The 27,437-nt window shown below is 45.1% G+C and overlaps 1 protein-coding gene across 2 annotated transcripts in view; it reads right to left on the reverse strand.

Moving 5' to 3' along the window:
* Positions 1-27,437, reverse strand: part of Aff1 (AF4/FMR2 family member 1) — a 160,674-nt gene that overhangs the window by 124,230 nt on the left and 9,007 nt on the right. For both annotated transcript variants that reach the window (XM_038323757.1, XM_038323748.1), the window contains exon 2: positions 17,549-17,614. In XM_038323757.1, coding sequence (XP_038179685.1) covers positions 17,549-17,590 — 42 coding nt within the window. In that variant the 5' untranslated portion in view covers positions 17,591-17,614. The remainder of the gene's footprint in view (positions 1-17,548; positions 17,615-27,437) is intronic.

Here is a 27,437-nt window from a genome sequence, read left to right on the forward strand (position 1 = left end):
TCTGCCTTGCCTCACGAGTGCTGGGATTAAAGGCGTGCGCCCGCCACCACCGCCCGTTTGCAAGTCTTGCTACTAAATCGCCACTGGTTTGTTACTGTTTTCTCTTTCTGGGCATCCCCACTTCTCTTTGTCTTTGGAAACCTCAGCACAACAACAACTGCACACCTTGAGCACCGGCCTGCAATGAACTCCAGACTTAGACAACAAATAGTTCGACTCTAGGTGAGAGGCGTGTCCAACTGTGGCTACTCAGAAAGTGAACCTGGTCAGTGACAGCTTGCTGTTTCTAGGCACCTGCGGCAAGTCTAAGAAGCTGAGTTCAATCTTTGGATCCCACCAACTAGAAGGGAAGATAAACCAACTGTACAGAGTAGTCCTCCAAACTCCCTGTGTACACTGTGGCATACAGTTTCATTCCTCATGTTCAGAGGGGGCGGGTACCGGATCAATCCTGTTGTCCTTGTCCTAAGGACACAGAATCTCCATGCAGAGCCAAAGGATTCAAAATTGGTTGCTCTGGACATCTGTTTTTTTCACACCCAATTCACCAACAAATCCTTTTCCATTCTCTCGAAAACCACGAGGAACTCACTGGGTTGTGTCCAGCCCTCTTGTGGACCTTAATTATCCCCTTATATGTCAGGCTCAACTCCAGCCTTCATTTAAAACCCTATCAAACTGCTGAGCACGGCACCCCACACCTCTAATCCCCCAGCACTTGGGAGGCAGAGGCAGGTAGATCTCTGAGTCGGAAGCCAGCCTGATCTACAGAGTTCCAGAACACCCATGACTACACAGAGAAACTCTATCTCGAAACCCCCCAAAAGTAAAATTCTATTAAATCCTATCAAACCACTAACCCACTTGTTTCTCACGGGCTTGCCATTCTGCTAGGCACAGAGACACAGGCCGTGCGCCGCTCTCCGGACTCGGGCTACCAGTTTCTTTCCAGAAGAGTCCTTACAGTCTAGCAGATTTTTTTCTGATGGGGGAGGGAGTGCTGTTGCCCCCTCTCATCTTCCTTTTTTCCCATAAAGTACTTCATGGAGGGCTGGAGAGATGGCTCAGTGGTTAAGAGCATTGCCTGCTCTTCCAAAGGTCCTGAGTTCAATTCCCGGCAACCACATGGTGGCTCACAACCATCTGTAATGAGGTCTGGTGCCCTCTTCTGGCCTGCAGATGTACACACAGACAGACTATTGTATACATAATAAATAAATAAATATTTAAAAAAAAAAGTACTTCATGGAGTACAAATAGTTCCTTTTACCTAGACCACCGTCACTGCCACCGCCACTCCCATCTACCACTTTTTCTTTTCTTTTCTTTTTGACTCCTAAGTAATACCAGTTTTTTTGTTTGTTGTTGTTGCTTTTTTTTTTTTAAAGATGTCTCTGTGTTGCCGGGCCTTTAACCCCAGAACTTAGGAAGCAGAGGCAGACGTCTCTGTGAGTTTGAGGCCAGCCCGGTCTACACAGCCATACTACATAGGGAGCACCCTTCTCACAATATTATATTCATACATGGAGGTGAGTATGTGCACAGCCATACCGATGCCCAAGGAAGCCAGAGGCAATGGATCTCCCCAGAGCTGGTGTTTCTGTGCCAGGAACTGATTATCTACTTCTCTAGAGTCATACATGCTCTTAACCATTGAGCCATCTCTCTAGCACTGAGCAGCAATTCTCTGCCTCCAAGAAGCTTTCCCTGACTGTTGGCATCATGAGCAAAGAGGGTCTGTCCTATACATCCTAAAAGCCCCACACTCTCCTGATAGTGACTGCAGATAAAGGAGCAGACAAGTGGAGCAGGGATGAAAGAGACAGATCGGTTGCAAGGACCTGGTGAGTTTAAGGTTAGTATAGAACACGTGGGACCCTATCTATAAAAGGAAAAAAATATTATATACAATCAACCACTCTCCAGTTTTCTGAATTGGGCCTTAATGAATCTTACTTCCATATACTTTGTGAAAGATAAAAGGAGCTTTTCAGTGGTGAAAAATATGAAGACCCAAGCAATAACAAAGAAATGTTAGGTAAGCATTGACTGACGGGGAAGAAGGGCCCAACAGAAGGCATACTAAGAACCCCTGAGCTTTGGACAGCAAATCCCACCAGGTCAGCCAACAGATTGTGCCAAATAACCCAAGACACCAAAACTGTCCATCAGCTTAATGATACTATCAATTTTAACTGTCTAGAAGCCAACCCAGAATGCATCTCTCCCAAACACAGATGGTGGTCTTGGGGTTAGGACTACATTGTTCCTAGGTACAGGCTCAAAATTCTATGACGGGGGCTGGAGAGATGGCTCAGTGGTTAAGAGCATTGCCTGCTCTTCCAAAGGTCCTGAGTTCAATTCCCCGCAACCACATAGTGGCTCACAACCATCTGTAATGAGGTCTGGTGCCCTCTTCTGGCCTGCAGACATACATGCAGACAGAACATTGTATACATAATAAATAAATATTTTTAAAAAAAATTCTATGACGGGTGGTGGGGGAGGGATGTCCCGCATAGGCAGCAACTACTCACACATCTGAACATTAGCCCAAGGTATGCCCCCTGACTACAACAGACAAGACGCCGATCATGAGATGCCGCTGACACATTTACCTGTACAGTGAAGTGCAGGTCACATTCAGGTATGGCTAGCCAGGAAGTTTGCCTGTGCTGTGTGTTTTAAAGCAACTTGGTTTAAAAAGGCCAATGAAGTCGCCACTCACAAAATTCTGCAGATTTTATGCCCAGGCCTTAAAATACAGTCTTCAACAGTTGGGTCAACAGAACGTAACTATCTCCATAGTAACAGGCTTTGACACAACAACAAACAAGCTGACCAATTAGTATCAGAACAAAAACTTTGGATTGTTTTTGCAAGAAAGGTCAAATAAATACTCATTAGGAGCCACCTACATAAATCCACATCGGCCTCATTCCTCTCCGTGACCGAGACATGTGAGTGTGCGTATACTCACACACACACACATACACACATACACACACATGCACACACATACATAATTAAAAATAACTCCTTGAAATCTGAAGCATGGCATGTCAAATGTCTGACGGCATTCACTTCCTGGCCCCTGGGATACCAGCTCTGGCAGGTAACCCCAAAGTGGCTGGGGAGACCACCTCAGACCTGAGCCTCCCTACCTCTCAGGGGCTCCTAAGTCACCTATTCCAACTGCCCCCTTTGACACTGGAGTAGCTGCACAGACCCCGATGCGTGCATAATTTAATTCTGTTATTACTTTGAGAAAAAAGAACTACCATGTAGAACCTGAGTGGAAAACATCACTTCTACCTGCTTAAAATAAAAGGGAAGCCGGGCGGTGGTGGCGCACGCCTTTAATCCCAGCACTCGGGAGGCAGAGGCAGGCGGATCTCTGAGTTCGAGGCCAGCCTGGTCTACAAGAGCTAGTTCCAGGACAGGCTCTAGAAACTGCAGGGAAACCCTGTCTCGAAAAACCAAAAAAAAAAAAAAAAAAAAAAAAAAAAAAAAAAAAAAAAAAAAATAAAAGGGAAAAAATTATGAACACCTACTTTCTTTAGATAGTTATCTACATTAATCCATATCAATGACCTTTCAATAGGAATTATGACATATTTTATTGATAAATCAGTTCATAAATTTACGTGCCATTTTTGGCTGGTTTGTTTAGAAACAGGGTTTCTCTGTGTAACCCTGGCTGTCCTGGAACTCAGACCTCAGATCAGAGATCTGCCTGCCTCTGCCTTCTGAGTGCTGGGATCAAAGGCGTGCGCTGCCGCCACCACCTGGCTTTTCTACCATTTTTGATTATGCAGATTTAGAGGAGGGGTAGCTAGGGTTTGAGGATATAGCTCAGGGTTAGAGCAATGCCTAGCATGCTGAAGAGCCTGGGCTTGATCCCCACAGGGTGAACAAACCGTCCAGGCTCTTATAAATTCCACAACAGGTGGAAGTCAGTCTGAAAAATCTACAGAGGCCCCCGCCAGCAAGACCTGGAACAGCTTTCTCATACTGCTGGTTCTATAAGCAGATTCTCAGAGCCATTGATTGTGAATACTGGCTGCTCAAAGGGCCAGGTATGATGGCATTTACCACCTGGAAGCTTTGAGTTCCAACCCAGCCTGATCTACGTAGTTCCAGGACAGGTAGAGCTACATGAAGCAGAAACCCCGTCTCAGGAATGAAACAAAACAAGAGCACTGTTGGCTCTAGCAGAGGATCTAGGTTTGATCCCCAGTATACACATGACAACCCACAGCCTGTGACTCCAGTCCCGGCTCGGGGATCTCATACCCTCTCCTTACCTCTGTGCGCTCCAGGCATGCATGTGGTGTACAGACACACAGGCAGGCAAAACACCCAGAACCACAAAATTATTTTTAAGGATAATTAAAGACTGGGAGTGGTGGTGCATGCCTTTAATTCCAGCACATGGGAGGCAGAGGCAGGTGGATTTCCATGAGTTCCTAGGCTAGCCTGGTCTATGTAGTAAGCTCCAGACCAGTGAAGGATACATGAAACTGCCTCAAAAGTGATACCAATTTTTAATTAGTATTAATAGTTGTTACTTAAAGGTTTGCACTACCATAATTAGCATCTGCTGGAATAAAAAAGACAACAAACGCTTAATCCTATTTTAATGTACAGAAAAGGAGCAGACTGCAGAAGGGATAATTCTCCCAGATTTATATACATCTAAGCAGTGGGGGACACTAGAATACAAACCCAAGTCTGACTGGTTTTGAGTTCCTTAGACCAGTTTTCTGAAAGAGGCAGCAGTGGGTGCAGGAAGGCTGTAAGAAGCAATCCAATGGCTGCTAATGGTTACTTGGTCAAGGGCCCAAAGGGAGGAACAACAAAGCCAAGACCGCTCCAAATACCCCTGAGTCAACCAGTCTGTCCGCCAGCTTTATCTCGTAGTAGTGAAAACCTTTTTCTCTGTGTGACCCTGGCTATCCTGGAACTTACTCCTAGACCAGGAGATTCACCTGCTGGGGTTAAAGGTCTGAATGACTGGTTTTTATGCATTTTTTTTCATTGTTCTGCAGCCTCACCCTTGAAACATAGGTCCCACTTGGAAGACCCTTACATTTAGAAAATTTTCTATCTCAGGCACCAAGGGGCCACTGGAAGAAGTCAGTCTCTGCCGGATGTTGACAGACGGTCTAAAAGAGGAACAGCTGTGCCGTGCTGTAGCCGTTAGGAGGTTGATTGATCTCTGCAAGGCCACCACCTGGCACCTGTGTGGGGCTGCGCCCGACCACAAGCACCTCCTGAGTGTGAAACTCGTGTGTGTGTGTGTGTGTGTGTGTGTGTGTGTGTGTGTAACAGCTCTGAGACAGTCCAGACAGGACAGCCAACTCCTCCCCTCACAGTTTGTACTTGACTAATCTTCCCAGCCACCTGGCACATTAGCCTCCTCAGTCTCTCGTCCTAATCAGCTTTGTGCCTTCACTGGGGAGGGTGCTCCTGACTGCAGCAACCTTGCCGAAGGGATCCCCTTGGATCAACCTGTTATCTAGTACTCATTAGCAGTATCAGCAATGACAGTCCAGAAGGATTGATCCAGCACAAACCTCCAGGCAAACCAGAGCCTGCAGTATTTCCCTGCCTCCCATTCCTAAGCAGCTAATACAGCTGGGGCTGAGTGAATGTCTTAGGGGTCCATAAGAGTAGGAACTAAACTAGGCATGGTGGCTCGTGCCTGTAATCCCAACACTTGGAAGATTGAGGGAGGAGGATTACCGATGAGTTCTAGGCTACCCTGGGCTATTGAGTGAGACCCGTTACAAAATCTATCCATAAAAGTAGGAGACTAGCCGGGCGGTGGTGGCACACGCCTTTAATCCCAGCACTCGGGAGGCAGAGGCAGGCGGATCTCTGTGAGTTCGAGACCAGCCTGGTCTACAAGAGCTAGTTCCAGGACAGGCTCCAAAGCCACAGAGAAACCCTGTCTCGAAAAACAAAAAAACAAAAACAAAACAAAACAAAAAAAGTAGGAGACTAGTTTAACTGCCACAGATTCATCAACTAATTAATGTGTTCTTTTATCATCTACAAAATGAAATTGTATTAGAAGTTGTAAGATTGAAATGAAAATGGATCTACCCAGGGTCAGTCAGGCTTAGAGTGAAGCCCTGCATAAAAGAGAGTAAGAAAGAAACAGGGAAAGGAGAGAGGGAAGGAGGTCTAAGAAATACTTAGCAGAGGGAGCTGGAGAGATGGCTCAGCGGTTGAGAGCATTTCCAGAGGACCTGAATGCAATTCCCAGCAATCACATGGCGGCTCACAGCCATCCACAGTGGGATCTGGCATTGAGGTGGACATGTAGATAGATTACTCACTCATATACATAAAATGATACATATACATAAAAGTATAGAAAACACTTAACAGTGTTTGGCTGTGCTCATTAAATAGTAGTGGCTGTAGGACTCAAGACGATGCTCACTGGTGCAGTGGCTACCTAGGACGTCCTAAATTTTAGCTCAAACCCCAGTAAAAAGAAAAGTTGTTTTAGTTGGTTTATCCCTGTATACTTAAAACATGAAGCCTGGGTGCACATAGCTAGTAGTGATAACTTCTAGTGTTCCCCACTCTTCCTCTCGAGGTGGATAAAGAGGCCTCGAATATGGCACATCTTTGCTAGACCATGTTTTCCCTGCCACCTTTCCAGGAACTCCAAGCTCTTTGCCAGCTGAGACCGCTTCTCCTTCCTCCAATCTTCTGCCTAGTATGGGACACAGGGCGAGGGCAGTTACCAAACAGTTACAAAATCAAGAAAGCTTTCAAATTTTGGGCTAGGCTGCTCAGTTCTGCTCAGGTCCTGCTTAGAATCTTGAGGGGTTTTATAAGGGTGCAGCTTTGAATGCGCCCTCAGTCTGGACAGCAACTCCCAATCCTTAGTTCTCCAGGAAATGTGACCTTGGTGTTGCTTCCAACACTGCGAAGCGATCCAAACACTACTCATAAAGCTAAAACAGGGCGGTGGTGATGCACACCTTTAATTCTAGCACTAGGGAGGCAGAGACAGGTGAATCTCCATGAGTTCGAGGCCAGCCTGGTCAACAGAGCGAGTTTCAGGACAGGCTCCACAGCTAGAGAAATCCTGTCTCAAGAAAAACCAAAAAAGCTACGAGCTAAAGGTTTTGACCACATGCAAAGTCCTGTTGTTAACTACATAAAAGAAACCCCATCGTCAATCACAAAGTGAAAACTTTACAGTGACCTTTGGACCACTGCCAGCTTTCTTAAAAGTCAGCTTTCCACCCTGGCAAACAACTTCAGAGTTTCTTTGGATGTCGAGGGTAGAGGAGACTGATCTGAGTTCTCAACCTTCCCAGGACCACAGGGCTCAGAAATCCCACCGTGTCTAGCCTTACTGTAGGGACAAAGGAATCCCTGCAGGCCCACCCTGGGCAGGAGCTTTTTCCAAGGCAGGCCCCTGGATAACTGCACGGCCAGCACACAACCTTAACAAAGATCCCCTCCAGGAAGAACAGTCAAACTTCAGGAGCGGCCCGCACTCACCACTAGGAAACCCTGTTTTCTTTTAATTAAAAAAAAATCTAGAGGTCACCCCTCAGCTTTGTTTACAAGGAAAGAGGCCAGCAGCCCCCATTCATCACCCCTAGGGGTTCTTTTACACTTTGATGTGAAAAGAGTCAGGGCCTTTTGTGATTCCAACCACTCCAACTGCCGCCCTTTCACGTGCAAACGAAGCCCCAGCCCCCAGTAAGAAGCAACTGTCAGAAAAAAATTCATTGCCTCTCCTTCCAATTATTTATCAGAGACTGGGGAGAAATCACTTCAAGATCTCTCTCAAGGAAAGTCCCCGGCGCACCCCTGCACTCCGGTGCAGGTCTCCTTGAATAACCCTTTCCCAACCCCACCAGGAGAGGAAACCTCCTGCTATACACATTCCATCTGGAACAACTTTCTCTGGCTTTCTTGCTTTCCTAGAAAGCCCAAGGGGGTCTAACCTTCCAAATCCGTCAAGTGTTTCTCCTCCCTTAGGGCCAGGCGGAGATGTGTAAGGAATGTGTCGACTACACGCGCCTGTAGCAGACGTCAGGACCTCAACCCCAGCACCCGCTTTACCTACGGAAAATTCTCTTAAAGAATTTTAAATGTTTGAAGAATTCTAAAGTAGCTAAGAAGTCTGAAGGGGTAGACAAGAGCAGGGCGACCTGCAGGGAGATTTTGTTTTTTGTTTGTTTGTTTGTTTGTTTTTGAGAGAGGGTCTCTAAGTCCTCCAAGCTGGTCCTTGGACAAGGCTGGCCTCAAACACAAAGACCCTCCCACCTTCTGCCTCCCAAGAGTACAGGAATTGAAGGCATGTGCCACCATGCCCAGCTGACTTGTTTTGTTTTTTGTTTTTAAGTAAATATTTTAAATTAAAGCACACCATTCTTAAAATCTGGGCTCGGCAGCACACACCTTTAATTCCAGTACTCTGGGAGTAATGATGGGAAGATCTTTTGTGAGTTCAAGGACAGCCTGACCTAGTAAAAGGTCCAGGTTCTCTGGGGTTATACAGTGAAACCCAGGCTCAAAAAACAGAAAAAATAAATTACAGCTCTTAGCCAGGAGAGAAAGGCATGATGGAGAACTTAATGTCAGCCTAGGCTACATAGCAAGAGCATGACTCAAACATGAATTGTAACATGACAATTAAATATACTCCTTAAAATTTGTTTACTGGGCTGGAGAGATGGCTTAGTGGTTAAGAGTCCTGTTCTTCCAGGACTGGGGTTCAGTTCTCAGCACCCACATGGCAGCTAACTATTGTCTCTAACTCCAAGATCTGACACCCTCACACAGATACACAAGCAAGCAAAATACCCACGCAAATGAAATAAAATTAAATTTTAGAAACGTGTTTACTTTTATTTATATATTGTGTGTGCATGCTTGTATGCAACACCATACACACGAGGATGCCAGGACAGCTTTATGCAAGTTCTGCTAAACAGAGCCAGGTTAGCAGGCAGCAGGCCCCTTTAGCACTGAACCATCCGTGGACAGAATATACACTTCTGAAAGGACACCTGGTCAAGGCTCACCTGGTCACGGGGAAGGCTCAAGACCCTGGATCGTTTCAGTATCATTGAGACATCCAGAACACTCCAGGACAACTGGACAACTGCAAGCAACTACCCTCATCTTGACTCTCACCCAGTTTTTGAGCTAGCTTTCATTTATCGGGAAACTGGCAATAAAATCGTGGGGCTTCTCGCTGGCCTTGGGGCACTGACAGAGCTAGCAGCAAGCTGGGACTGTCCTATGTGCTTGCAAGGAACTTGCTCCCCAAGTTCCAAGACTAACCAGTTCCAGACAAAGCCAAATCAAACCCTAGAGTGGCGAGCAAAGCTTCCCCCTCCCCAGTAACCCCCACCTCTGTACAGAAACGCAGTGGGACCCCACAGGAAGCTAACAGATACTACACGACGTGGGACATACCTCCTTCCATAAGCATCCTCCAGCAGACAGTGCCCTCACCGCACAAAAAGCAGAATGCATGTTCCAAAACAGGACCTGACATGAGAGACCTCCGGCAGTGTGTGAGCTTCAGCACTTTTTTCAGGAGACAAGCGAATTCAAGATGTTTAAAAAGCTTTCTAAGGGCAGGGTGTGATAGACCACGCCTTTAATCCCAGCATGTGGGCCAGCCTGATCTACAAAGCAAGTTCTAGGACAGCTAGGACTAAACAGAGACCACAAAGCAAGTTCCGAGACAGGTAGGGCTGCACAGAGACTAACCTGTCTTAAAAACAAAATTAATAATAATAATAATAATAATAATTCCTCTTTTGGTTGCTTTAATAAGGCATGTTTGCTTTACTATAACAATCTATTAACACCTTGACTAAATAAATACATGCTGTCTATCTTGTACCAATTTCTTTATTCTTTATTCGTCTTGAGACAGTCTTACTATGTGACTTTGGCTGGCCTAGAACTTCTCTATATATACCAGCACACTGGCCTCAAATGCACAGAGGTCTGCTGTCTCTGCCCCTTGAGTGCTGGGATCAAAGGCGTGTGCCACCACATCTTGCCCGATGTTTATTTGTGTGTCTGCTAGGAAGAACACCCAAGGCCATTGAATCTTTTAAAGGGTTTGTTATTACATTTTTCTGTTGTCTACCCACCCTGTGGAAGTCAGGGCATGACGACTTTGGGAGTCTGTTCTCCTTCTCCCATATGGGTACTGGGGGCTGAAATCAGGTCGCCAGGCTTGGCTGCAGCACCTTCACCCACTGAGCCTCTTGCCGGCCTCCTTTAAATCTTTCTGTTGTTTTTTTGTTTTGTTTTTCAAGACAGGGTCTCTATGTAGCCCTCACTATCCTGGAACTCACTCTGTAGACCAGATTGGAACTCACGGAGGTCCGCCTGCCTCTGCCTCCAGAGTGCTGCGATTAAAGCCATACACCACCACTGCCTGACTTAAATCTTTTTTTAAGATAGAAGAGAGCAGTACCCTTCTCCACTGCTGGCTGGAAACGGCTTCTGGAGGAGAAGGAGTCAGGACCAGTTGGTCAAAGTGGAAATGAAAGAGCACGGGGCCTTGGGTCAATGTTTGTACTACAGCTCAAAATGTTTCGGCGCCCACGACGCTAGTGTGCCAGCCTCCCATGGCCTTAGTCACACACTTACTGTGCCTTCACTGTTTCCAGGACTACAAGGACAGAAAACAAAAGCTGAAATTTGAAATTATATCCCCCAAACTTGTGAAAATCAGGGGGAAGTGGGACTGCAATTCTAACTCTGGTCTCTGAATTCTGAAGGAAGCTCCCAACCAGTTTCACAGACTAGGACTCAGCACAGCTGAAGCTGTTCCGAAAGAAAAGAATTCTTCCTGCCTTCGCATCCAGCAGGAGTCCAAAAACATTCACACCTAAGCAGATAGGGAGGCCTGGACAGGGCGCATTACACAGACAGCAAGGAATAGATTAAGTCATCGGCTTCCGCTTGTCAGCGTTTATACAGCTGGGGCTGAAGGCAGAGAGGCAAGCCACATGCAAATAACCCTGAAACCACCTCCTGGCTCTAAGACTGAGTGCTTAGAATAATCTGTAGGTGCCTCTGTACGCATCTGCCTCACAAACACACAACCCCTCTCCTGAATGCCCACCCTCCACCCACACAGAACACGTGTGTGTTATTCAGAGCAAAAGACCATGCAGCCTAAAAGTGAACAGCAAGAAAAAGACAGCTACCTAGACAGCGGCATATTGCAATAAAAAGGAATGAAATAAATACATGCTACACACACATGTACATATGTATAAACTGCACAGAGCAGATGAAAGTATCAAGCTGGCGAATGCTTAATATCATTACATAGGTGAGTGAGAATGGAGGTGGTCGGGTTAGCTACAAAACAATAACTTCACCTATTAGTGATGAAGGATGCTGTAAAAGCGGACTATCATGGAGTTGGGGAGATGGCTCAGCAGTTGAGAGCCCTAGTTACTCTAGCAAGAACCCAGGTTCAGTTCCCAACCCCAGCATGGTGTCCAATGCCCTCTTCTGGTCTCCATGGGTACCAGGCATGTAAATAGTACATATACATACAAGCAGGCAAAATATCCATACACATAAAATTAAGCAAATATTAAAGAATAAAGGTGGGCTAAGGTGTTAGCCTTTCTTCTTTAAAGGTGAATAAATTATGCCTCAATTGATTGTTACAGAAGAGGAAATATTTTATGACACAATATTTTTATGGTTAGTTCTTTGTGTGATTTGGGGCAACCCCACAGGCACTTTTTGTTTGTTTGTTTGTTTGTTTGTGGTTTTCTCAAGACAGAACTTCTCTGTGTAGTCCTGGATGTCCATGAACTTGCTTTGTAGACTAGGCTGGCCTCAAGCTCACAGTCCTACCTCTGCCTCCCAGAGCTGGAATAAAAGGTATGTGCCACCACCGCTGGACTCCCCCCACACACACATGTGCTCACGCGTGCACGCACGCACGCACGCGCGCACAGCCATTCTTAAAGATGAAATAGATCACAGTGATCACATACATTGGGCTACCACCTGTGGTGAGCCTCACTTGTGTGCTTGGGAAGAGTAATTTACCGAGGTACCAAGCAGGACTCTGGGAGCGAGTGGCGGTGGCAGTAACTGGTCTGCGACCTGTGCCTCATGTCAAAGTCTCTTTCCTTCTCAATGTCCGTCCCACTGATGCTGTTCCAGGGGAAGTTCCTCCTCTTTTCTAGGCTCTGAGTGCTAATCAAACCTCGCCTGTTGAAGGAGAATGAAGGTCGATGCAAGACTCCACACCACCTGGGCGGAGTGGAAAGCTGGTGTCAGACTGGGCACATCGATAAGCGCTTTATGTGCATAATGCCCTTAGCCGGCTTTAACACGGCTCTAAAAGCCAATCAATCAATCCGCCTTTCTATCCAGGTCACAGAAGAGGCCCTGGTCTCGGACCCCTGACTGTGAGCGGGATGTGACCCTCGTGACTGAGCTGAGGATACATAACCTAACGGGGCAATCCGTCACTGCTTCCACTTCTACAATTTAATCTCCCGCCACCAAATTAACTGACCCTTCAGAAAGGAATTATAAAAATGATTCTCCCTCGTCTGGGGCAGACCCCAAACTAAACTTTCCTAAGGCCATCAATCTGGACTGACTCATTTAAAGCTGCAGGGGATAATGACATGAACCTGCCAATTAGCACCGTGTTTCTTTAACACCGGAAGGCCATGTCCTGTGCCAGCAGCAGCAAGCAGCAGCATGAAGCTTGTAAGTTAGGTTGAAGCTCGAAAACCTCAGGGACCTTCTTCACACTCCAGGTTCATGTTTCCAGGTGTGGATTCTTTACAATGCCCAAGCCAATAGTTATTTCAGAGGGAAAAAACACAAAAACATGGTCAAGGACCATTAATCTCTTCAGTAAGCATGTAGGACTTAGTCCCTGGTTTACTCAGCCTGGGAAAATCTGTCTTAATAATAGGCGCTAATCTGCTTTAACACCTTGTAGCTTCCTCAGTAACTGGGCACTCTTCTCAATTAGGAGAGTCACTTGTGCTGGAGGCTTTCTGCACTGGCCAGAGCAGGGATGATAGGATGCAATCCCCCAGGGTTTCAGGGACACTGAAAAATTCATCCGATTCTCTGGCAAGTACCCAAAAATCGAGTAGGAGACTGTGAAATAAAATCTATTTTCCTCAGCTATGAAACAAACATATCCTGACTATCTCTCAGCTTATTCTAGTTCCACTGCCATACCTGGGCCCAACCCCAGAAGAGAATTTAGTGCACAGTATGAAAAACTTAAATTTACCTTTAAGATTCAAAGAAGAAAATGAGAAGTCATGGCGATTGATTTAAAACGGGTAAAAAAAAAAAAAAAATTGAACTCATGAGTGAAGTAAAGCCAAAAGAAAAAAAAAAAAAAAGTTCTGCTTCAGTAAGGAGGAAAAAAACCAATCAGAAACTCCAGTCAAAGCAATTCAAAGAGGGTTGAGAATGTGGCTTGAATTTGAACTAGCTGCTCATACGGCCATTTGTCCTCATCAATGTGAGCCTTTTCCTCTAAACTTAGCCTCAATGGTGCTTGGAGGCCCTGTGAGGTGGCTCAGTGGGTAAAGGAAAGTCATGAAGCTTGACAAACGAGTTCCGTCTCTGGAACCCACACAGTGGAAAGAAGGAACCAACTCCTGCACACTGCAAAGGGTCCCTCTACACATATCTGTGGTGTGCACCTGTCTATGTACACACACACACACACACACACACAAATAAATGCAATAAGAAAAATTTAAAGGAAAGGATGTTTAAAATATAGCTCTGCCTAAAAAAAAATTTGTTTGTTTTTTGTTTTTCAAGGCAGAATTTCTCCGTGTAGCCCTCGCTGTCCAGTAACCACTTCATAGCCCAACCTCGTCTAGAACTCAGAGATCCGCCTGCCTCTGCCTCCCCAGTGCTGAGATTAAAGGTGTGCGCCACTTCCACACAGTCATTTTTAATCTTTTTTTTTTTTTTTTTTTTTTTTTTTGGTTTTTTGAGACAGGGTTTCCCTGTAGTTTCTAGAGCCTGTCCTGGAACTAGCTCTTGTAGACCAGGCTGGCCTTGAACTCAGAGATCCGCCTGCCTCTGCCTCCCGAGTGCTGGGATTAAAGGCATGCGCCACCACCGCCCGGCTTTTAATCTTTTTTTAAAAAAAGAAAAAGAAAAGACTTATTATCCAGGCACGGCACCAGTGCATGCTTTTAACCTTAGAGAGACCCTCCTTCAAAACAAGAAAAAGATTTATTTGTTTATTTGTTTGTTTGAGACAAGGTTTCTCTGTATTAGCCCTGGCTGTCCTGGAACTCACTCTGTAGACCAGGCTGACCTCGAACTCACAGAGATCCTGCCTGCCAGGTGTTAGCATTAAAGATGTGTGCCCCTGTGCCTGATTATTTGAAATTATGTATACACACGTCTGTGAGAAGGTGCCAGAAGTGACATCGGATCCCTACAGCAGGACTTAGCATCAGTTTTAAGTCACCCAAAGTAAGTAAGCACTGGGAACCAAACTTGGGTTCTCTGCAAGAGCAACAGAACAAGTTTCTGAGCCATCTCCTCGGTCCCATTTTAATTTCTGTTTGTTTCTTCGTTTGCTTTGTTTGAAACATGGCATCTCATGTAGACCAGGGCAGCCTTAAACCTACTGTGTGACTAAAGCTGGCCTCTAAGTCTGCATCTTCTAGTCTTTGCCTATGAAGTGCTGGAATTACAAGCATGCACCTTAATTTTTTTTTTTTTTTTTTTTTTTTTTGAGACAGTGTCTCCCTCTGTAGTAGTACTGACAAGCCTGGAACACACTCTGCAGACCAGGCTCATCTGAGACTCACAGAGATCAGCCTGCTTCTCCCTCCCCATTTCTGAGGTTAAAGGTATACATCACCACTCCCAGATAATTTTCTTGTTGACACAAACATTTTATAATGTATACTTAGTCAGGTGTGGTAACACACGCCTTTAGTCCTAGTAGTGAGGAGGCAGAAGCAAGAACTCTTGAGTTCAAGGCCAGCCTTGTCTACAAATCAAGATCCAGGACAGTCAGGGCAATAGAGAAACCCTGTCTTAAAACAAACAACCAATATAGTTGGGTGGTGGAGGCTCATGCCCTTAATCCTAGTACATGGGAGGCAGAAGCAGGTGGATCTCTGTGAATCTGAGGCCAGCCTGGTCTTCAGAGTCAGTTTTAGGACAGTCAGGGTTATACAGAGAAGCTCTGTCTTAAAAAAAAAAAAAGAAGAAGCAAAAACCCAATAAAAATAATAACAATAACAACAAGAACATTTACTTAGGCTGTACTTACAGATGGATCAAAACAGTAAAAGGTCAACGATACTGAATGGGTTGCATGTTAGGGTACCCAGGTTGACCAGATGGATGTAGCTGGGCATCAATTACACAAACTGGAAAATTTGAAGGCTTTCCCTTGAGCCAAGAGACAAAGTAGATTGGCAGGGAAAACTCTTGTTGACCTGTAGACTAAAGGGATCATCTTGACATTCTAGAAAAGAAATGAGGGAAGTCACTTGGGGGCTCAGACGAGAGAAGTGACATCTTATCTTAAAGAGCTGTGACTGATCAAACCCACACCAAGGTACAAGTCCATATAGTACCAGGAGGTGAAGGCAGGAAGGTCCAGAGGGCCAGGCTGGGCTACATGAGACTCTCGCAAACAGATTGGGATTGGAGAAATTGCCTAGTGGTTAAGGGCACAAACTGCCCTTACAGTAGAAGTGAGTTCTGTTCCCAGAACACACACACATTGAACAGGTCACAACCGCCTGTAACCATAGCTCCAGGGGATCCAATACTTCTGACAACACACATACACATATATTCATTCTATGTTAGTGCGGCTATCTAGCATATGAGTCCAGGGTTCCTAAAACTTAAAAATCAAGGAAAAATGGGGACCTAGACTGTTAGATGAAAGTATCTGCAGATAGTTTTTCTCTCAGAATGCTAAGAAGGGACAACTGTTATACTGAGATCACAGGGTCCCCCCCAAAACCACCATGGGGTCTGCATTTGTATGCAAAAACAAAGAGCCTTTATTCAAGTTCAACCTTGGACGCTCAATCCATCCAACATAGCAGTGAGGTCGGAGAGCCATAAGCCCAGTTGGGGGAGGGTTTTTACTATAGCAGAGGTTGGGGTGAGGGGATTTCTAAGATTCAGGACCCCTGATTGGCTGACAGTTGTCTTGGGGTGTCTTGGAGACAGGAAATGGGGTGTGTGCTAAGCTAAGAGACATCAGGTGATTGTGTCTATAATGGTTAGAATGTTAGGTATTTCCCCTTGGATAGTCGGTTCCTGGGTGGTGCCTGGGTGGTCTCTATTGAGTCCTCATAGCTGGGCCCTGCACTAACCGAAGCACACGTGTTGACCAGATTCATCCCACAGGCCACCAGCCCACATATTCTCATTTAAATGTCAACTAAGAATACAGAAGACATTACTTTCCACAGACGTGGAGTAGGAAAGGCCTTTGGAAGTGCTGTCAAAACCAATCTATAAATGACAAGACATTTATGCAAAAATTCAAGACTTATGTGTAGCCAAAATTATGATCAAACCGAAGACAAACGAGGGCACTTTCCACTGAGGTCTTTGAAGGTCCCATGCTGCCCCTGTAGTAGGGAAGAGAATGCATACTTCACAGCTGAGTCACCTGACACTGAATCCACAAATGATTCTCAAGGGGAAAAACAGACAACGTCCTGAGTTTCTTGGCTACAACCCCTCTCACTCAAGAAATAGTTATTGAGTAGTTTGTGTCAGTTCCTTCCTTTTCTTCTGTCTGTCTGTCTGTCTGTCTTTTCAAGTGTTTTTAATAGCTAATTTAAATAACTTATTCATATTATTGAAAGTTCTTTCTCCATGTCCACTGAATTATTCTTCAAGACTGCATCAGAAAGCCGGCTAGTACAAACACACATCACGAAGAGAGAAAATACACACTACACAAGAAACACCTGCCCCTTAGTACAAAAAAGGAGACCTAAGCAGAACATGCTGAGTAGGAGAGATGAGGGGAGTACAAGACAAGGACTAGAGAATTCCATCCACTGAGGCACACATAAAGACATTTGTTTCAGAACAGCCTCAGTGAGTGTTCCCTGGAACCAGTGGCACATGAGCCAGTATTCTGAACACAGAATTTGGTGATCTAAATAACAGCCTCACTTCCTCGCCAGTGTATGTACTTAACTGGCCCTGAGCTTCTGATAATCCCTCACCTTTACCTCTCTAGCCCTTAAATGACAAGTGTGTGCTGTCACACTCCCCAAACACCCAGAGATCCGCCTGCTTCTGCCTCCCAAGTGTTGGGATTAAGGGCATGCACCACTACGCCTGGCTTACTGAATTGGTTTGTCAAGTTTACTTGATTGACTTTTTGAGACCTGGTCTCTTGGCAGAACCTTGGCTGACTTACAACTCTCTGTGTGGTCCGAGCTGGCAAATGTCACTTTAAATGTTAAACTCTTTTGGATTGCGGACTCCCTGCTTACCTGCTGCTGCTGCTGCTGCTGCTGCTGCTGCTGTCCTTGAACGCCATCATTGTCAGTTAGTGGAAGGTGCTCATCTGGAAAAGAAACAGCAGCTGTAAGCAGAGCTCGCGAATAGACACATGGGTACACCCAACTAGCAACATCCTGGGACAAGAAGTCAGGCTCACATTTGAATTAGAAAATGGCTCTCAGAAATACATGTGGCTGAGAAATGTTTTAAAAAATGTTCTTAGTTCTCAGGGAAAAGAAAATGAAAACTTTTTTGAGACACCACGTTAACTCAGTCAGAATGGCTGGGATTGAGGCAACAAAAAACAACAAACGTTGGAAATCGGGGAACCCTCAAGCATTGCTGGGGGTACATATTGGCGCAGCCACTATGGAAATCAATGTGACACTTTCTCGGGAAAGCAGAAATAGATCCACTTTGTAACCCTACTACACCACTCCTGGGCATACACCCAACGAACTCTATTTCCGACTACAGAGACACAGGCTCATCCCATCAACTAAGGAATAGATAATGAGGATGTGGTAAACGTTTATCACGGAATTCTGCTCGGCTCTAAAGAAAAATGAAATTTGTAGTGAAATGGTTGAGATAACCCAGACCCAGAAAGGCAAACACCACGTTCTCACTTATACGCAGATCTTAGCATCAAATCTTAAGATTTGTGTGCTAAGTTAGGACAACAGTGCACAGGAAATCAGAAAGGGACCGTTGGTGGGAAGGAAAAGGAAGATCCTTTTTTGTTTGTTTGTTTTTTACAAGACAAGGGTTTCTCTGTGTAGTCACAGGTGTCCAGGAACCCTGTAGACCAGGCTGGCCTCAGACTCAGAGATGTGCCTGCCTCAGCCTCCTAAGTGCTGAGATTAAAGGTGTGCGCCACCTCCCCCCCAGCCCCTGCCCAACTCCCCTGTACCCCGGACCTTAAGGGAGCGAGAAGAGTAGAACGGGTGCCGTGAAATAATGACAAGGGAGAGAGATGGGGGCAGAGCAGAGCAGGGTATTGGGTAGGGATAACTAATAAGGACTTTGAAAAAGACATAGAAATCTTCTTTATATAAACTTCCAGATATTTATATGGAATTTAATTGGACCCAGTGCCAGGTGTGGGATACTTTCCACTAAGTTGTTGGCTAGCGGTGTCCATGAGACTTTCCCTCCACCCAAACAATACAGCCCATGGCCATTGCTCTTGGTTGACCACCAGAACTTCATGGTAAGACCCTACTGCTGAAGACACTATACAACTGTCATGGGTACTGACCAGGAAGCTTCCCCCCTATCACCCAGCTTTTGTAGTACTGGGAGACACTGTGCAGGCTGACGGGAGGTAAAGACAACACCAGTGGCCTTCCTCGGCTGTGAATTGAGTGAACTGCAATAATGTCTAGAACGGAAATGTGTGCTCACAGACACAGCAGTAGACAAGTGGATTCTGCTTGGATCTAAGGTCACTATACTAGAGCAAACACATGCCTGGTACTGTAAGTCTGGCCAAGAATTTATGGTTGGGGCTCCCAGGTCACATGGGTAAATCCACTACTGTGTGTGTTTGAAACTGGGTCGCACTGTGTAAACAGCCTGGAACTCACTATGCAGATCAGGCTGGTCTAGAACTCAGAGATTAGCCTGTCTCTGCCTCTTAAGTGCTGAGATTATAGATATATGCCACCACATCCAGCAAACCAACTATTATTCTCTTACATGGACATAGTATCAAGCTGTCTTCTAAATTTGTAGCTCTCTAGCCATAGACAACACAGCTCTCAGATCTCATGGGTGACATAAGTTTCTTTATGTGGATGGCGGTTAACCCAGAAATTTATAATTGGTAACAATTTGGAGAATGAGGGTTAGTGGAAGGCTTACACCAAGCGAACTGTCTATATCATCATACCCCCACCCCAAGACTTAGGGCTATCTCAGAAGAAGGAACAAAAAAATGGTAAGAGCCAAAATCAGACCTGAAGCTCAACAGTGTCTTCCAGACGTGATGGGACCATGGCACTCAGGGACGCAGAGCCGTGGTTGTCTGCACAGACCTGCTGGACATGACAGGACCATGGGACTCAGGGACTACTCAGCAGCCGTGGTTGTCTGCATAGATCTGAGGGACATGACAGGACCATGGGACTCAGGGACTACTCTGCAGCTGTGGTTGTAGGCACAGACCTGGCCAGGATCTCTGTCAACACTGGATCATGGAGTGGAAAAGGGTATGTTAGCCTTCACCCCTAACCAAGGCTCTCTGGGCAGTCAGTTTTCAAGAAGGGACAGTCGGTTTTCAAGGGCGTGGTTCCTGGTGGATAGACGTACTCCAATGGATGGGTCCCCCACACAGTAGTAGAGGGCAGCACAAACTGAAGTTCATGGGATATCAACTACAAAAGGGAACATAGTGTTGGGGTAGGGAGACGCGGATGGATCTGGGAGGAGTTGGAGTACTCAAAATGTCAAAATGTATGTTTTGACATTCTCAAACAGTAAAAATATTTTAGAAGCCGTGCAGTAGTGGTGCATGCCTTTAGTCCCAGCACTCGGGAGGCAGAGGCTGAAGGATCTCAGTGAGTTCAAGGTCAGCCTGGTCTAAAAAAACGAGTTCCAGGACAGCCAGGACTATTACACAGAGAAACCCTGTCTCAAAAAGACAAATAAAATTTTTTAGAAAGAAAGAAAATGGTTCTTCACTAACTTCCAAAGTACATGAACAAAATAGCTAGCATATTTCAGAAGCCAAACATGACTATGAATTTTGAGGCTGCTACTCAAAGTAATTTCAGGAAGAAAAAATATGCATAGGTTTGTGATGGGAAAGAGGGAAGGAAATACCATAATTTTTCTAGTGTCAACTTTGTGCCAAGCATTATATTAAGCCCTTTGAAAAATGATGTTTCATATAAACAGTATGATAAGCTTTCAAAGTAAACACTAATATCTCATTTTGCAGATGAGAAACTGGGTTTAATGCTATCAACTCCAGGTCACAGATTGTGTTAGCATCCTCAACAGAGCTAAGAGAAAAGGAGAAAGGGTACTGAGTGTGAAAACAAACAAACAAAACCAGCTGATCTCCATGTAATAATGCAATGTTTTAAAAAGGAATGTATGGGCCATAAACCCCAGCTACTGTGACAAGCCTGCTGCTGCCTCAGCAGAGGAAAGGGGGACACAGTGCCTGTATTTATTAAATATGAATTTAATTTTTTAAAAGTGTAGGTTGGCTAGGCATGAAGGCACATGCCCATAATTGGGTGAGAGTTCCAGTTTGGGCTAAGCATATAGCCAGGAGCCTGTCTCAAAAACTCAAACAAATAAATCCAAATGGTAATCTTAACCTCCTCCTCTTCCTCCCTTTTCTTCTTCAATTTTAAACAGGGTCTCAAAATCACTATACAATAGAGGTTGCCTGATCCTCCTGCCTCTACTTCCTATGAGTTACAATCACAGGCATGTGCCACATGCTGACTTAAAATAAAATTCTTGGTGCGTTCTCTGAAAATGAGCCTGGATTTTAGGAAAAGACATTTGTTCCACAATCTGGGCCGGCGGCCTTGGTGCTATCTGTGTGTCTAGGAATAACTTTCTGAGTAAATACCAGCAGCTGTTTCCCTTCCCTGCCTATCTGTAAATTGGCTGGACTTAAGCTAACTTGCTTCAGTGGTTTGTTTTGTTTTGTTTTGTTTTCCCAAGTATTTGTAAAGACAAAGGTGGGTTGCCAAATTACCTTAATGACCTATCACGATTTGATACAAATGGCAACACTACATGAAACCTGTAACCATTTTCAATTGCCAGCTTTGATTTCTTAACTGTTACAGTTTCTTCTCCGGCTGAACCCCTGTGTAGAAAGAATCCTACACAGTTCTACTTGCGGTACTGATAAGTAAGGCCTTTGATGTCCCTCTCCATGAAATGTTAAACTGCTAGCTACAATGTTTCCATACTAGTAGATATTATTTGTTACTATTATCTCTTCTCCCAAAAGGCCGCAAGGCAGCAGATGCTACACTGCCTTTCTCGCTCCCCAGTGGAGCACTAAGGTTTTCAGGGTCAGACTTCTTTTGGAGTCTCACCTCCAGGCAGGCACAGAGCCTTGGGCAAGAACCTACAATCTCCAACTCCACATCCCTTTTCATCCTGCCCCCAGCCCCTGACTCTGCCTCCCTTTTCTCTTTCTTTCTCCCACCCTCCTCCCTCCCTCTTGGCTCTCATTCACTTTCTTGAACACAAGAAAATGATCAATAAAAACTAATAAATCAATAAAAAAATTGTTGGCATTATCCTTAATAATACTTCTGTAGAGGCATCTGAAGAGTCTACAATGACACTCTCACATGTGGTTCTGTTTTTATGAAGCCCGAACTGTACAGCAAGCATGTCTACCCATCAAGGGCTCTATGTCATTAACGGAACACAACCTAGAATCACATAGTTAGGGAATCTCAGTGAGGGGCAGTCTAGATTAGGCTAGTCTGTGGTCCTATCAGTCTGAATTCTGTTTTAACTGAAGTGGGAAGAGCTGCCCACTGTGAGTTGCTCCATCCCCTAGGCAAAGGATGCAGAACTGTATGAGAAGAGAAAGTGAGTCAACTGTGTGTGTGTATGAAGTCACTGCTCTTTGCTTGTGATTATGAAGGTCATGTGACCAGCTGCTTTACCCTGCCATCTCGACTTTCCCACGATGAAGAACTGAAACCAGGAATTATGAATCACCAACTAAATCCTTTCTCTCTTAAGTTGCTTTTCTTTCTTTCTTCCTTCCTTTTTTGAAAAGATTTCTCTGTGTAAAAATTCTGACTGTGCTGGAATTTGCTTTGTAGACCAGGCTGCATCAAATGCACTTTACCCCCTGCTGGGATTAAGGCCTGTACCGCCACCACCGAGCTTCAGTTGCTTTTGTTATAGCGTCTGTCACAACAACAAAACAAACAAAATTGAAACAGACTTCTAGCTCCAATACCAGGCAACGAGCACCAGACACCACTGCCACAACTGGTGTCATCGATGCATGTATGATGGGGGTACAAACAATGAAATGTTAAGCAAAACAGATATTCTGCTCTAAAAGCTGCTACACAGAAGAACAAAGCTGGGGTGGAGAAGGCCAGAGAGGAACTGAGGGAGGCTGTGGAAATTTCATAGAGAGGCTGATTAGAGACTGGAACAGAGGAAACACTGCAGTTAGCAGTCATCAAAGGACAAAGGAGCAAGCCCTGACCACCAATTCAAGATGGTCATAGAGGCTGAAAGGAGGAAGGCTGCAGGGGTGCTAGCAGCCACCTAGGTGCATAAGAAGGGAAGCGAGCATAGCCTGTGAGAATCACATCCCCTACTTAGCTGAGAGGCAGAAGCTTTCCAAAACCACAGAGGTAGGAGCGAGATGACTGTGCCACTTAATCTCACAGGAAAGACTGATTCTGTCTACGAGATCTGTCTGCTATGCTCACATGTGGTTTGCACAGCTAGTGCATACCCACTAGATCAGATGTACTGTGAGGTGAGAAGATAGGCCCAGGATAACCAGGATATCATCCTAAAGATCGCACAAAGAAACTGTGCACGTAGTTTAGGTTAGCAGTTCTCTTTCCAAATTTCCTTAATTGTTTGTTTGTTTGTTTTGTTGAGATAGGACCTCACTGTATAGTTCTGGCTATCCTGGAACTCACTCTGTAGACCAGGCTGACCCTGAAATCATAGAGATTTATCTGTCTGTTTCTACCTCCTGAGTACTAGAATTAAAAAAAAAAAAGAGTTCGCTACTAGGTCCAGCAACTAGATTTATTTATTTTTATTTTATGTCTATGTATGGGTGTCTTGAATATATATATATATATATATATATATATATATATATATATATATATATATATATATATATTCTGTGTGCCTGGTGCCCACGGAGGCAGGAATATGGAACTTGATCCCCTGGAACTGGAGTTACAAACATTTCTGAGCCACCATGTGGGTGCTGGGAATTGAACCCAGGTCCTCTAGAAGAGCAGTGTTCCTAACCACTGAGCCATCTGCCCAGCATCCCGGTTAGCATTTCTTATCACATGATGCTGAATGTGGTGGCCCAGAAAGCTGAGGGAGGAGGAGTTCAAGGTCAGTGAGTCTGAAACCAGCCAGGGCTAGTAGACCCATCCCACCCCTCAAGGGAAAAAAAACTGTGTGTGTTTGTGGTCACATGAGGGCTGAGATACAATAGCACTCGCCTAATATACACAAGGCCCTGCCTGAGCTGGATTCCCAGCAACCACATGGTGGCTCACAACCATCTATAATAGGATCTAATGCCCTCTTCTGGCATGGAGGTATACATGCAGAGCACTCACACATTAAATATAAATAAATTTTAAAAAAAAAGAAAGAAAAGATCCTTCTGAGCCAGATGGTGGTGGTGCATGCCTTTAATGTCAGCGTTCAGAAGGCAAAGGCAACCAGATCTCTGAGTTGGTCTACAGAGCAAGTTGCAGGAGAGTCAGGGCTACACAGAGAATCTTGTCTCAAAAAGAAAGAAAGAAAGAAAGAAAGAAAGAAAGAAAGAAAGAAAGAAAGAAAGAAAGAGAAAGAAAAGAAACGAAAGAAAGAAAGAAAAAAGGAAGGAAGAAAGAAAAAGAAGAAAAAAGGTATTCCTGAAGTTTATAGACATTTTTATATTAATTTTATTACATGATCATCATCATAAAAACAAGGAGAGTTCTAGTGCAATGAGTAGCTAGCTCATAGGGAGCCCTTCCTAAGCAGTTGTTGGTCGAGATTGATCAGGTTGATCTGGGCATTGCTAAAAGATCCACCTTTGAATTGACAAAGTGAACTAATCTGGTCTTAGATCCCATCACCATGACCTAGTTTCTGTAGGGTCTAGAGAAACTAGAGGGCTCCTGTACTAGTCATTTCTGGCCATTCCCTCTATGCTCCACCTCTTCTCTTTTCCAGGAATAAGCCATCTCTCTGTAACAGGCAACATATTGGGGTGACTCATGAGTCACGCTTTTTTTTCTCTCCCATTTTCCAGAATTCCACCCCACTCCAGACTGGACCACTTAAACTCCTCTATTTCTCCAAAGCCACTTGGACCCACAAGCTGGGAAGCCAGCAATGGAACAGTGTTTCCAGCCAACTCCCAGGCAGAGGCTATGCTTCCAGATCCCAGATCCCAGCACACACACATGTCCAGCTTGCTCCCCTCTGCCATGACTCAGTGACCAGCTGAGGGACACTCTGAGAAAAGCCATTCTTGACTCCTGAAGCTCAGTGACCTACGAAGCTTTCCACAGCTCTCCAACAGCCCAACTCTCTTCCAGGATAACTGCAAGAATTAACAATGCACTTGGTAACAAGGTTAAAAACCATTTAACTTAAGTTCATGTTTCTTCTATAGCTAGTCCAGGAGGCTGGCTCTGGGCAGGAGATGTTCAGCTACTCAGTTAGGGCATCAGGAAAACACTCCGCTCTTGGGAACACTTGGGAGGCAGAGGCAGGCAGATCTCTGTAAGTTTGAGGGTAGCCTGGTCCACAGAGCAAATTCCAGGACAGTCATGGCTGTAAAACAGAGAAACCCTGTCTTGAAAAAAAAAAATCCCCTCAATGAAATGCAAACTCTAGTTCCAATGTTTACATTTTTATTCCCCGAGGCTATGATTTGTGAATTAACGGCTACGGTAGACAGGCTTTACAGAGCGAAGTCCAGTAAGAAGAGTCTACCAGCAGGAATGAGCACCCTTTTGACGTGGTGACGGGATGGTGTCATTATAAAGTCCATGTCAAGAACAGTTCAATCTATTTATGGGGCGGGGGCCGTGCCAAAATGTTTTAATTAAGTCTATGCTTTTTGTTTTGGGCCACATTCATAGCTGTTCTGGGTCAGGGGTTGCACGTGCCTGGCTGAATATGCTACACCGGCAAATATCCTCCCAATCTCAGAGGCTTGGCCAAATAGATGCTTAGTTCACATTTTGGGTCTGCTCCATATTTATATGCTATACTGAGGAGGGAAGGGCAGGAAATTTGATACACATTGAGAAACTCCAGCTACTGAGAAGTATACTTTCTGTTTCTTCATTTTTGGTAGTTCTTTGAGGATTTTGTACAATGGGTTCTGATAGAACTGCTCCTTCCCTCTCACCCAACTTTGTGTCTTCTCTTCCTCTTCCTCCTCATCTTCCTCCTCCTCCTCTTCTTCTCCTCCTTCTCCTCCTTCTCCTTCTCCTCCTCCTCCTCCTCCTCCTCCTTCTAATTTTAAATCAACTGAGTCCAGTTTGTGATGCTCATATATTTCTGGATGTATAGCCTTCCACAGAAACAGTCGCTTACCGGGGGTAACACTCCTAAAGAAAGCTGACTCTCCCTCTCCTGGCAGCTTTCAATAACCAACATCTCCTCAGTTACGGGTGGGACTTTGTGTCCACTTCCACTCTCTGCCCTGAGATTTCTGTCTGACCTGAGTTGACACAGCGCTTGGGCATGCCGTCACAAGCACAGAGATCATGTGTATAACCAGCTTGCTGTGCCCAGAAAACAGTTCCCTTATGGTTATCTACCACCTTTGGATCTACAATCTTTCGACCCCTACTCCAAAGATTCCTGAGGCCGGGTGGGGTGGCGTAAGCCTTTAATTCCAGCACTCGGGAGGCAGAGGTCTATGACCTGTCCTGCAATAGGTTTGTGGCATGACAGGAATAGCAGTACTGGGAATGGATTTCATCTTATGCATTGGGCCTTAAATTCAATCAGAATGTTAGTTACTCCTGTGATGTTCTAGCCACTATTACATCAGTGGGCACTCAGAAGAAGGCTGCAAGTTTGAGATCACTGTTATGCAAATATCTCAGGCCAGCCAGGCAGCCAGGGCTGGAGGGTTGAAACCCAGTTTTGTTTTGTTTGTTTGTTTGTTTTCTTTAAAAATGCAGGGCTGGAGTCTGCAGAGAAAGGGTAGAAGTGAAATGTTCAATTCTGTAACCCTGGCTCAAGAGGGAGATAATAGCGATTATTACAATTTGGCCGAGGAGCAAAAGCAATCTAGGCAAAGTATTCACCAGACAACCAGACATACACATCCGGGTCTTACAAGTGACGTCCAGTGGAACCTGGAGGCAGCATCTAAACACCATGAAGTGGCCATGTTCGATTGCAGATCACACTGTCACTGTGGAAAGCCCTCCGTTAGAATAAGAAACTTAAGAAAGGGAAAGTACTCCATTAAAGAAATTTGCAATTACAGTCAATTGGATGGGGAGAAGAAATTTCACACCTCATAACACCCCCAGGGAACAAGTCAGAGCGACATCAAACACAGCAATTTATGGGCGATGGCCAATCTTGTTGTCAACTTGACTAATCCGTAATTAACTAAAACCAAAGCAGAGCCAGGGCACCTGTGTGGTTTTCTTTTGGTTGGATTATTTGAAGTGGAAGACCCACCCTAAATCCAGATCAGTTTGGGTTAGAAGACCCACCCTAAACCTGGGTCATACCTTCTGGTGGCAGCCCCCATACAAGGACACTGTTAGAACCCACATTAGAGAATGTTAGAGACATTCAGCCCAAGGGTTTAAGGACTGACTGATTATTAGATTCTTGGCCTTTTCATCAGGAGACTGCCTTGCTGGACTACTCTACCACAGCCTAAGAAATTCTATCAGCTCTGTCCCTTCGGAGTTCCCTGACTAATACAGCATACCTACAATGAAGAGAAATAAGTTTTTTTGATCAGGGGTTTCACACACACACACACACACACACACACACAATTACAAGGAAGAAAAATGGTCAGAATAGAAAAAGCTTAACTTGCCAGGCAGAGATGGCACACGCCTTTAATCCTAGCACTTGGGAGGCAGGGGCAGGTGGATCTCTGAGTTCAAGGCCAGCCTGGTCAACAATAACTA

This window comes from Arvicola amphibius, chromosome 1 (assembly GCF_903992535.2).
Source record: "Arvicola amphibius chromosome 1, mArvAmp1.2, whole genome shotgun sequence".
Lineage (NCBI taxonomy): Eukaryota > Metazoa > Chordata > Mammalia > Rodentia > Cricetidae > Arvicola > Arvicola amphibius.